This window comes from Lathyrus oleraceus, chromosome 5, assembly GCF_024323335.1.
Source record: "Lathyrus oleraceus cultivar Zhongwan6 chromosome 5, CAAS_Psat_ZW6_1.0, whole genome shotgun sequence".
NCBI lineage: Eukaryota > Viridiplantae > Streptophyta > Magnoliopsida > Fabales > Fabaceae > Lathyrus > Lathyrus oleraceus.
Genome location: NC_066583.1, coordinates 16,669,271 through 16,681,633, shown reverse-complemented (window position 1 = coordinate 16,681,633; position 12,363 = coordinate 16,669,271). Strand labels below are relative to the sequence as shown.

At 40.6% G+C, this 12,363-nt stretch overlaps 1 protein-coding gene across 1 annotated transcript; it reads right to left on the bottom strand.

The window, feature by feature from the left end:
- Positions 1 to 10,196: 10,196 nt before the first annotated feature.
- On the bottom strand, positions 10,197 to 12,019 carry LOC127085779 (polyol transporter 5). Its single transcript, XM_051026319.1, has 3 exons — positions 11,879 to 12,019; positions 11,452 to 11,798; positions 10,197 to 11,381 (listed from the first exon to the last, which is right to left on the bottom strand). Exons 1-3 carry the CDS (start codon positions 12,006 to 12,008, stop codon positions 10,323 to 10,325), a joined length of 1,536 nt encoding a protein of 511 aa, XP_050882276.1. The 5' UTR covers positions 12,009 to 12,019; the 3' UTR covers positions 10,197 to 10,322.
- Positions 12,020 to 12,363: the final 344 nt, after the last annotated feature.

Below are 12,363 nucleotides of genomic sequence, written 5' to 3'. Positions count from 1 at the left end.
AGATGGAGTAGCGCTTGCTCGCATTCATCGGTCCAGTCGAAGGTAGCCTCTTTGCGAAGGAGTCTGAAGAATGGCAATGCGTGCTGGGCGGACTTGGCGATGAAACGGGAGAGTGAGGCGAGCACTCCATTGAGTGACTGGATCGATTTTTTGGTTTTCGGGGTCGGAAACTCCGAGAATGCCCGGCATTTGTCGGGGTTGGCCTCGATCCCTCTTTCGGTGAGATAGAAACCGAGGAACTTGCCTGCCCGGACTCCGAACGTGCATTTCTCGGGGTTGAACCTCATTTTACACTGTCTCGCCTGCTCGAATACCTTCGTAAGGTGTCGAGCATGGGTTATCTCCTCGTGTGATTTGACGATCATGTCGTCCATGTACACTTCGAGCATGTCCCCTATTTCGTCCTTGAAGACTTTGTTCATCATGCGTTGGTATGTAGCGCCAGCGTTCTTGAGCCCGAACGGCATCACGTTGTAATAGTAATTGCCCGTTGGGGTCATGAACGCTGTGTGTTTCTTGTCTGCGGGCGACATAGGGATCTGGTTGTATCCACTATATGCGTCCATGAAGGACAAGAGTTTAAAACCTGCAGAGTTGTCAACGAGCGAGTCTATATTAGGGAGGGGGAAAGCATCTTTCGGGCAAGCCCTATTAAGATCAGTATAATCAACACACATACGCCATTTTCCATTATTTTTCTTAACAAGGACTACATTAGAGAGCCAGGTTGTGTACTGGGCTTCAGAAATAAAATTTGCCTCTAAGAGGTCTTTTACAGCTCGTTCGGCAGCCTCTGCCTTTTCGGGCGATTGCTTGCGTCTACGCTGTGCTATGGGCTTGGCTGCCCGGTCTACAGCTAGCTTATGACACGCGATCTCGGGGTCCAGCCCGGGCATTTCCGCGGCATTCCACGCGAAGAGGTCGGAGTTCTCTTCGAGGCATGCTACTAGCTCTTCTCTTGTTTCCTCGGGTAGTCCCTTACCTATCTTCACCGTCCTTTCCGGATCGTCCCCAAGAGGAATGAGTTCGAACTCCCCGTCGGGGATTGGTCGGACCGGGTGTTCGAGAGAGCGTTCCTTGGGGAACCTCCCCTCTTCGGTCTCGTCCAGCCCGATGCGACAGTCGAGGTCGATGGCGTTGACTCCTCGGGCAGGATCCTCGGTCTTGAGTTTTTTGTTGTTGCAGTTGCTCTTTGTGCTGACTACGGCCTGTCCTTTTACTGCGGCGTCGTAGCATCGTCGGGCTGCTTCGATGTCACCATGGATGGTGACCACACGTCCCAATTTGGTGTAGTATTTCATCTTCAGGTGGACGGTGGATGGGACCGCGGTGAGTTCGGCCAGTGTCGGGCGTCCAAAGATGCAATTGTAGAGAGACGGACAGTCTACGACCAGGAATTGGATTTTGACTTCCCTGGCCGTTTCTTGTTCGCCGAAGGTGACGAGGAGCTCAACATATCCCCACGGTCTGGTTGTTGCTCCGTTGAATCCTTGGAGATCTGATCCGACGTAGGGGGCTAAGTTGGTCTTGTCTAGCTTCAGAGTCTTGAAGAGGTGGACGTACATGATATCCACTGAGCTGCCTTCGTCGACCAGGATGCGTCGTACGTCGAATCGGGCCATCTTTGCTCTTATCAATAGTGGGATGGCCGAGTTCGGGGATCCGCCCGGGAGTTCCTCCAGGAAGAAGGATATTGGGTTGGATTTTCCCCGGTATTTTGTCAATGTCGCTTTCTGCTCGGGGGCAGTCAGTAGGAGTTCGTCGAACTTACGCTTGACGGAGAGGGCCGTGGATTCCCCGTTAGTTCCTCCTCCTGATATCACCAGTGTGGTAGGGAAGTCTTCCCAGGGGCTGAGTGCAGTGATCTTGCCCTCGGGCAATGGTTCGGGGAGGAAGAAATCTTCCGGTCGTGACACGCAGAGGGCCACTTGATAGGGAGAGTTGTCAGGGGGTGTGTTTTCCCGGGGTCTCTTCTTCTCTGGCTCGTCGTGTCTGGGAGCTTCGTTCTTCCTCGTGTACTGCTTCAGGTGCCCTTCTTGGATTAAAATTTCAATCGCATCCTTCAGGTGGACGCAGTCTTCGGTCACGTGCCCGTGACTTCTGTGGAACCGGCAGTACTTTGATTTGTCGGTGTGGGGCTTTGGTGCAGATGGTTTTGGGAACCTGACCCTGCCCTGCTTAAATTCAGAGTTGATACATTCTGCGAGGATACGCTCTCGAGGAGCTGTCAGTAAGGTGTACTCGCTATATCTGCCCGCGGGGCCTCTTCCTTCCCGGAGCTCGCGAGGTCTTTCTTCTCTTCGTTTGTCTCCGTTGCGACGGGAAATGCTCGTGTCCTCGCGTTTTGAGTGCTCGGTCTCCCCAGCGTTACGTCCGCTGCGGGCATTGTGTGCCACCTGCTTTTCCTCGTATCTGATGTAGGCCTGGGCTTTATGCAGGAGCTCGTTTAAGGTGCGGGGAGGTTCGATCCCTACGGCTCTGCTAAGTTCACTGCCGGGTAAGAGACCTCTCTCGAGGAGATACTTCTTCATGTGCTCGGTGGTATCTACCTCGACAGCTTCCTGGTTGAATCGCTCGATGTATGAGCGCAGTGTTTCATTCTTCTTCTGCACTATGGCTTCAAGGGTCGCCTCAGTCTTGGGGTGACGACGGGAAGCTGTAAAGTGCCGGGTGAACATGGACCTCATGACTCTCCATGACGTAATGGACTCAGGGGCCAAGCTTTTGTACCAGGCCATGGCCCCTTTCCTGAGGGTCGTTGAGAACAGTCGGCATTTGAGGTGCCCGGTTATATCATTGCGGTAGTCGAGCATCGCGTTGACGTTGTCGACGTGATCGTCGGGATCTGTAGTCCCGTCGTACACAGCTAGGTTTGGCGGTTTCTCCATGCCTTTGGGGAGCGGGGCTTCCATTATTGCCCGAGATAGGGGGCAGTGCAAATCTTCCTCGTCGCTCCTTAAGGGAGACAGTTCGTTGTCGTCGGGGCTGTGCCCGCGCCTTGGTGATGTTCTCGCTCGACCACCGTCACGACGGGCGCGTGCCCTGCTGGCGTGGGGTTCGGGAGAGCGACGTCCTCGCTTCTTCGTTGGCTCCGAACGTTGTTGTATCCTACTCACCGGCTGGGGCCGGGCCTCTTGTCGTTCGGCTTCGAGGGCCATGATTCGTTCGTGTTGCTGGCGGAGCATAGAACCGGCCTGATTGAGGGCATTCACCATGGCAATCATTACGGCGTCTCCTTCAACGGGAACGGGAATGGGATGAAATGTCTCTGCCCCTAAATTGTGGGCGTGAGAGGCATCTCCGTTGTTTTGGGGCTCTGGAGACGGGGTGGATGGATGACCGTCCCGAACGTCCGCTTCATGGGATGGCGGGCCGTCGTCCATATTGTAGTTGACGAGGGGACGGCTGTGATCGCTATGTTGTTCTCCGGCCATGTTGGAAGGACAGAAATAAATGAGCTTTTGATCCTCGTTTGATGAAGATGGGGATAGCTAGTTCCCACAGACGGCGCCACTGATCTCACCTGATCAGGAGGGCCTTCCAAGGTCTTGATGAATGGGCCGGAGAATGAAATGAGAGGGGGGTGTACCTGCAAGATGCTCCAATGCTTAAGTCAGAAAAGGTACAGAATGAGGTTATCAGAGTGTGAGTTAGCATACCTGCCCCTTTGCCATGAAAGGGGTATTTATAGTGAGCCCCCAGCGCTGGGCCAAGGCTCCTAATGGGCTGGATTAGCTAGGCCCAAGGAGGAGCTGCCAGGGGACGCGTAAGAAGCGTTAAGACCTAGGCCAAAGTCTGCCCCCTGGTCCAACTGCCCCTATCCCTAAGGCGGCAATATAGGGGAGTTGGGTGACGTGGTGAGTGGGATGCCGTTAGGGCCCTGCCCGGCACAACTGAGGTGCCCGCGACATGGGTTGACGGTGAGTGGATGGAGATCGTATGAGGAGGACCCGCTCGCTGTCCGACACGTGTTTAAGGGCCGGGGAGACGTTCGTCGGGCGGACTGTCGTCCACCTGACGTGTCCTTGTGGTCGTGTGGACATGGCTGTTTGGACGTGGGCTTGGCGAGCATTGGGCCGTGCCGTGCCTAGGGTCATGGCCCAGTCCGGAACAATATATATATATATATATATATATATATATATATATATATATATATATATATATATATATATATATATATATATATATATATATATATATATAGGTTGTATAACTATTTATTTCATGAAAAATGATGGATTAATGTGATTTTATGATGAAAATTTATGCTGGACAGTAGCATTTTCGCAATAGCAGTTTTTTTGGTTTTTGACCGAATTTTCACAACAGCAAATTTTCTGGTTTAACAGCATTTTGAAAAACTTGTAAATTCAATAACTTTTGAACCGTAACTCCGTTTGAGGTGCCGTTTGGACCGTTACGGAGCTAAGAATATTATCTATAACGTGATATTTTTGATAACAGTAGATTAATATTTTATCAAAAGAATCCTAATATGGATGTATGTTGTATGTGTGGTGAATGTGAATGACATGTTTTCTATTGTTTGGCGTTCATTGGATGGTTTTAGATGGATTTTGTGAAGAAACATAATACTTGAAATTATATATGTGATGATGTGAATTGGTGAATTTGATGAATAACATGAATAACATGAATTGGCTTGTTTGCTTTATGTTAATGTGTTGTGATGAGATGATGAATGTTATTTGATGTATTGTTTGAGATTGAAGTCATGTTAGGTGTATGTTGTACAAATGTTAGATGTGGTATGATTATGTATGATTAAGGGGTTGTGATCGTATTAATTTCACGAGTCTTATTATTGTTGCACACTTACACTAGCATGAGTCTATGAAAGAGGCAATGTTGGGTAATCTCACATAGATTATTTGCTTGTCCCAAACCTAACGCCAAATGGGGTTTGACAGCTTAAGGCCGAATCAAGATTTATAGGTGGTTATCTAGTCTATTTGATAGATGCTCGGCAAGCCGGAAATGATAACGGATGAGATCCACATGCATATCGCATTGAGTCACACATTGAGTCGCACGTGTCGGTGTGAATCGTTGTTTGTGTGATTAGGTGATATGATTGTCTGGATATGATTTTGGTAGATATGTATATACGTGGATTTTAGGTGATCCATTTGATATGAATTGTTGATGTGATATGTGTGCATATTTGTGATATATGTGATAAAATGGTGACTTGTATACATTATGGAATCATGTGAAAGTTGCATACATATTTGATGATGATTTGTAAATGATGATGGATGATAATATGTACATGAAATCGGTATGTTGTGAAATATGACTTTTGTACATTGTTTAGTATTTATAAATGAATACCTGTGGATTATTGAGCCATGTCGTATGGTGATAAACATGTGATTCTTTAATAAGATGATATGATGCATGTTTGTATGAAGCGTGACGAATTCTAATAATATATGTATGTTAGTTATACATTTCATATTGTTATGTTTTTCTATAATGATTTGAATTCTCACCCTTCTGTGGGAATGATGTTCTATCGCGACATTGCTCAGGTACCGGAGATAGTGGTGCTTCGCACAAGGATTAGATTCGGAGGGTAGTTCTTGTTGTGTTTTGACTAGGTAGTCTATAGTGCCCTGGTCATGTAACACTTGGGTTTATGGGATTATTTGTATTTGTTTTGATGTTGAGAGATATTGTTGTGCTCTCGTTTATCTTGTTATTTGGATATGTTGGTTTTGATGTTGAGTGGCCTTAGAGCCCAAAACGATATTTTATGGTAGATGATTTATGGGAATCATCACTATTTACCATTTATGAAGAGAGATGTTATTCCGCTGTGTGAGTTTGCATGTTGGTTATTTGGTTTTTATTTATAATCAGTGTTACTTGTATGTGACCATGGCATGTGTTGTTTCTGGAAGAAGTAAATGTGATGCCCTCGTGTATGAATGCTTTAATTTACTCTGATTATGCAATTGTATGATGTATTTGAGTGGTAGTAGTTTGGGGGGTGTTACATGGCTTTGTTCTAACCTTGCTTACATTCCAGACCAGTTGGTTTTTCCTCTTAGCATTAAATAGGTGCAACAAAGGGTTTGAATCAGATTTGTGTTGGTTTTGTCTTTTTTCTATTTTGGGAAAAACTTCACTTTTCACATGGCATCAGGTTTTCAAATGTGAGGGGTTTTTCACCCAAGTTGACTTCCATTCTTGTCCTGATGTGTTTTGCAATGTGTTTGGGGGCTATTGGGATCAGAACAAAGTGGTTTGAGGGATTGGTGCATGACTATGCAAATTCTGGCTGAGGCATGTCTGGTTTGTACATATGGATGATCTTCAATCTTTGAACCAATGCCATATGAAATTGTCTTCTGCATTTTGTCCAAAACTTGTGCCAAATGTTCCTTGCCATGTACTTGATTGGATGTAAAAAGAACCAGGTCAAAAAGAGTTGTGGTTTGGAAATGGAAATATGGTAAAGTAGTGGTCTTGATCATGTTTTAGGGCATCGTAGGCATGTTGGACCAGCTTGGCCAATGCAAACATTGAGGTCCTTGCTCAATGAATTAGGTCTTTGACCTTGAATCAAAGTTGGAGAGGGACTCAATTAGGAAATTTTGCTCAAATTGGAACTTAAAAAGCTTGTGAAATGAGAAAGTTATGGGCTTTGAAACTTGTCATAGGCCATTATTGCCAAAATGTAACCAACCAACATGATCTAAAAATGTGATTTTGTGATTTCTTGATTTTTACGGCATAATGGTGGATGTTTTTAGTTCATATGATCATATCATGATGTAAAATTAGGCTTGGGCTTTATGGAGTGATTTTAGGTTAAGTTCATGGGTGAATCAAATGCCTTGAAAGTTCAAAAACCATGACCAAGCCAAGTACTCGTAACATGTATTTGATGAGTGTTTGAATGGTGAATTGTGGTTAAAATTGACATGAATTAATATTGAATGAGTGGTTGAGTGATTGGATGATAAAAATGAAGCAAGTTCAAAGACCAAAGGGTGCCCAAATTAGGGTTTCTTGAGCCATAAGTTTCATCATGAACCAAGGTCAGGCAAATTAGGGTTTGGTGATGAAAGGGGCATATTGAGATGTTTTAAAGGTTATGGTATGAAGAAGATTTGGATTTTAGGGTTCCTCAATGACATGGTAAAAACTCATGGTGAATCATGACTTATAAAGCCAAATAGGGTCAAGAGCTAGGGTTAGGGTCCTTGGGTGACCAGATGAATCTTGATGCATCTTCAAAGGGGACTCAACATCCAAATTGGGTTTGGAGAGTTAGTGAGATGACTTGAATGATCCTACAAGTTTTTTGGATGCTTGAGAATGGAAATTAGGGTTAAGGTGACTTGGGCACACCTCAACATGGCCAGAGGATCTTGAGGCTTCACATATGAATCTCATGCCTTGAGTTTGTGGATTATTGTAGATCATTAAGTATAGATGCACATGAGATGACATGTATGGGATGTATGCTCATGAATTAGGGTTCAATAAGGTGATGTGGGGGTAGGGTAAATTTGAGGGTATGACAGTCATCATCAAAACTAACCAGTTACTAGTTGACTTGTATCCTTCTATCCAAAAGCTTTGTCATCTTGAATCACTTCTTGATTATACATGCAAACACATACATCAACAGTTCTTAGTTTTGTTTTATATGATTTTTCAAATTATGTTGTCCTTGCACCATTTTAGATCTTTTTTATACATATGGTTCCAAGTAGGGGTGTACTTTGGGTTGGGTAAACCCAATAAATATGGCCAAATCCACTCAAAATGACAAAAAAAGGTTGAGTCGTGTTATTAGGTCACCATGGTTTTTAAAAATGAAAATTCATTCAAAATAATTGGGGTTTGGGTAAACACTGACCCAGCCCAAGAAACTCGTGGATTATTGATTAACTAATTTTTGTAATTTAAGGAGCGATGACGTCGATGTGTTGATCTTGGTTGCTACAATTAGAGCCTCGTGAATATTTTTTATTTTGTGACTCATGATTTTAATTCTTGTAAGTTACACGCATGTTATGTAATTCTTGCTACTATCGTACCGTAATGCAACCCGTATTTTTACAAGTATGTTTATGACAAACTTTATCGTGTTTTTATAAAATTGATGCTTTAAAAAAATATCGGTAATAGACTAAATTACTTTTTAGGAAAAGAATGGTTAGAGCATTTTTTGAAAAATAATATAACACATCATTTATAATTATATAAGAAAGAAAAAATGAAAAAAATTGGGTAACCCAATCCAACCCAATAATTTTTATTTTTCTCAAACTAGTCCAATGATGTTGTGGATGGTTATTTTATCTTACTCAAACCAGTGTTCACTGTATGAGTTAGGTCTTAATTTTGCTAAATTCAACCTAAACCGATCCATATACACGATAGTTCTAAGATTTATCACTCTCGCCTTTCTGGAGATATGATGATTGAAAGGTGTGTCGAGGTTCCAAGCCTTACAAGGCCATATACTCAATATATCTTGATTAACAAAAATCAATCTCCACATCTCTAAGGGAACACACTAGGAAATGTTTAAAGGGGAGAGAAGAAGACGAAAGTGAAAGAAACAAGACCACCCAATAAGAGGAGAAAAAGGAAGGAAACAGATAAACACTCACAATCACCTGACAAAGAGACTCAAAGGCAACATGTATATTAAAGGTGAAAGAGGATGCAAAACTGAAGAAAAAACGAGCAATCTTGGAGTTAATTTTAAAACTCTAATGAATTTCTCATATCGCATTAAGAACACTTTTGAATCGAATGGGTCAAAACACTATATTATTCAATTATAAGAAAAAAAAAATCATAAAATTTTGAATTCAAATATAAGACAAAAAAGGATTATTTTATACACATTTTATATTACCTTTTCTAAAACACAAATACATTCATTATATTAATATAAATAAATTGTTGATGTATATAAATCAATACTATTTAAAAAAAATCACATTAATTATTAATATTGTGATAAGATGATAACTATAATAGATATATGTTGGTAGATGTACTATTTTAAATATAAAGTAAATAAAATTAAATATATTTAATTACTATTCTTAACAAGTGTTTTGTAAACCAAAAAAAACTCTTAAAATGTGTGATGTAACCAAATATACTTAAATTTATAATTGAATTTTAATGAAATTCAAATACTTATTCATATTAGTATTTTAACGAAATAAAGTAGTCAATAAAATAATTATTCAAACTAATATTTATATTAATCTATCTGTGAGTACTCTTGTAAGGGTCTTTGAACTCTGAACTCTGAACTTTAAACTTTTGAAACAAAAATTCCTAATAATAGTAGGAAAATGCTAACTACTGTTTTTTGGTATAAGTTAAGAAATTAAGTAATGTTTTTTTAACTTGTATATTGACTTTCTCAAAAATTTAAATTTACTTTTTTCAATACAAAACTTTCTATCAAAGGTTTATAAGTTTACTTTTATTAAAAGTTGCCTTTATTTCAGTTTTCTTTCACATACAAGCAATTTTTCTCCTGAAAGTTAAATAATGTAGTAGTATTTTTATTTCAAACTATACGATATTCTTGAGTTTATCATATATATTTTTAATTTTCATATACATTTTCAACAAATTAATCAATTATTTACAAGCAGTTTTTAATAATATTGATAATAAAAATATTAATTACTTCTTTTTTTTAACACAAAATTATAAGTTTAATAATAATTATCAACAAAATTCATTATTAACGCAAACCAATTTTAATTATCATTTACTCAATACAATATTATATAATTTATATTTAAAGGTACTAACATAAAGAAGTGCAAATAAGGGTCTGCTACTACTTCTGTATAATTTATCCAATACACTAAATTTTTTAATTTAATTTAATTTAATATTTCTTTATAGTTTGTTAACTAAAAAATATTATAAATTAGTTGCTTAATTTCATTTGTGTTATTTATCTGTTCTTTCTAGTGTGTTAATTTAAATTTTAACCCGTATATCAATTTTTTATATCAATAATTTTGCTGTCATTTCATGTATCAAAATTTAATATTTTTTTTAAATTAATAGAAAAAATCAAATAAAATAATGAAAATGAAGTTAAAAAATTAACTCGTAATATTTTTTAATTAAATAATTAAAATAAAATATTAAATTAAATTAAAATATTAAAACATGTATTGAGCCTTATTTTTATATATTGACTTAACTCAAGTATTAGTTGATCATAATTTTGATTACTCCATAATTGAGTATTAGTTGATCATAATTTTGATTACTCCCTAATTGGCGAATTAGATCTCTCCATTATCATGGTCAGTAGAGTCCTTGGTATTTGACTTCCCTCCGAATTTACCAAAAGACCCTTCCATTTCCTCAAGAGTCTTACCCTGTGTTTCAGGAAGTAATGTATAGAAAAAAATCCATCCACAAGCTGCAATTCCACCAAATAGAAAGAAAGCCCCTCCAATACTTATCTTATCAGACAAGGACAAAAACGTCATTGAAATTACCCCACTAGTCACTCTATTCACCACCACCCCCGCAGACGCACCTTGAGCGCGTAGCCGCAACGGAAAAATCTCAGAACTATAAACCCAAGTAATGGGACCCGCACCAATCGAAAACGTCGCCACGTAGGATAAAACAGATGCAATACTCAATCCAACGGCCCACATCTTCCTCACGTGCGAATGATCAACCACCGTGAGACTCACCGCAAGAGTGAGCAGCGAAATCACCATTCCACCAACACTCGACAATAATAAGGGTCGACGCCCGACCCGATCCAACAAAAAAGTAGCTACCAAGATGAAAACCGTTTTCGCCAATCCAACGGCTACGGTTGCAAGTAACTGCTCCGTATCAGATTCAAGCCCAGCTTTACGGAAAATCGTAGGACTATACAAAACGACGGCGTCTATACCAGAAGCCTGTTGAAAGAAATGAATCCCAAGAGCAGCAATAACTATGTGACGAACTGCGGGTGTAGGATAAAGAAACAACTCTTTCCACACAGTAGTAGTACCTTCTCTTTTATCACTTTTATTCACTGAAACGACGCCGTCGTTGTGATTCTCGGGAATCCCAGCCGCGGCTTGGATTTCAACGAGCCTAAGCCGAGCCTCTTGTTCGGAATTAGAGGTTTTGTTGAGAACTTTTATAGCATCACTGAATCTTCCCTTCATAACTAGCCAGCGAGGTGACTCTGGCATGGCTAACACTCCGACGGCTAAGATCACAGAAGGAATGGCTCCGATTCCGAGCATCACTCTCCATCCTATTTCAAGTGGAAGCTTCGAGAATCCATAGTTTGAAATGTATCCAAGTAATATCCCTCCATTGATGAATACCTAATCATAATTCATAATATTAACACAAATAATAGTTTATTTAATTAATTAGAATTTTTGCGGATAGTACCTCAGGGAATGAAGTGAGGAAGCCGCGAGAGGAAGCGGGGGAGACTTCGGCGGTGTAGACAGGGGCGATCATGAGGGCGTAGCCGATTCCAATGCCGGCGATGAAGCGGGCGAACATGAGGAAGGGAAAGTTGGGAGAGAATCCCATGAGGATTGCACCGGCGAAGAAAATGGCACCTGCGAGGACGATGGTGTAACGGCGGCCAATCCAATCGGAGGTTCTGCCGGCGAGGCAGGAACCTATCAAGGAGAAAAGGTTGATGATGCCTACGAGTATTTCGATTTGGACGTCGGACAGTTTGAGGTCTCTTTTTATGTATATAACTGCTCCACTCATCACCCCAATATCTGCATAATATAACATTCATATAGTTAACTTCATGTTCATGTTCATTCATGTATCTATATGTAGTTGCTTTAGTACTTACCATAACCAAGTAAAATGGAAGTCATGGAAGCCAATATTGCACAAGCGAAAGCAAAGTTGTTGGATGGAGGTTTAGCATGGGGATCGAAATCTTCTAGAGACTTCTCAACCGATGTTTTTCCCTCCGCCATATATATCTTGATTAAGTGTCGGTTATTATATTGATTGATCAATGAAACACTTAGTATTGGGAGAGAAGAATGTGTTCAATTAATTTGGGTTTGATACTGAAATAGCTAGATACAATACATATGCGTGCATGTAGGAATAATGAGAATTGAAGAACAGGTTGATGGTGTGCTTATATAGACATTTTAATGACACACAGCATATGGCTCTCTCTGAAACATCCTTGTCACTTTGACTCGTACTCTAAATAATGGTATGTATTGTCACTTTGTTTGGTACTCTAAATAATATATGTGTGTTGTAATAATAATAATTATGATTGGGTTGGCAAAACTTTGCTCAGCTAAGTCTCATTTG

Bases quoted from the DNA above. Each gene is read 5' to 3' on its own strand.
- LOC127085779 (XM_051026319.1), bottom strand. From the start codon at position 12,008: ATGGCGGAGGGAAAAACATCGGTTGAGAAGTCTCTAGAAGATTTCGAT. The intron at 11,799-11,878 runs GTAAGTACTAAA...TATATTATGCAG, and splicing joins TTCCATTTTACTTGGTTATG to ATATTGGGGTGATGAGTGGA. The intron at 11,382-11,451 runs GTACTATCCGCA...AATTATGATTAG, and splicing joins TCCTCACTTCATTCCCTGAG to GTATTCATCAATGGAGGGAT.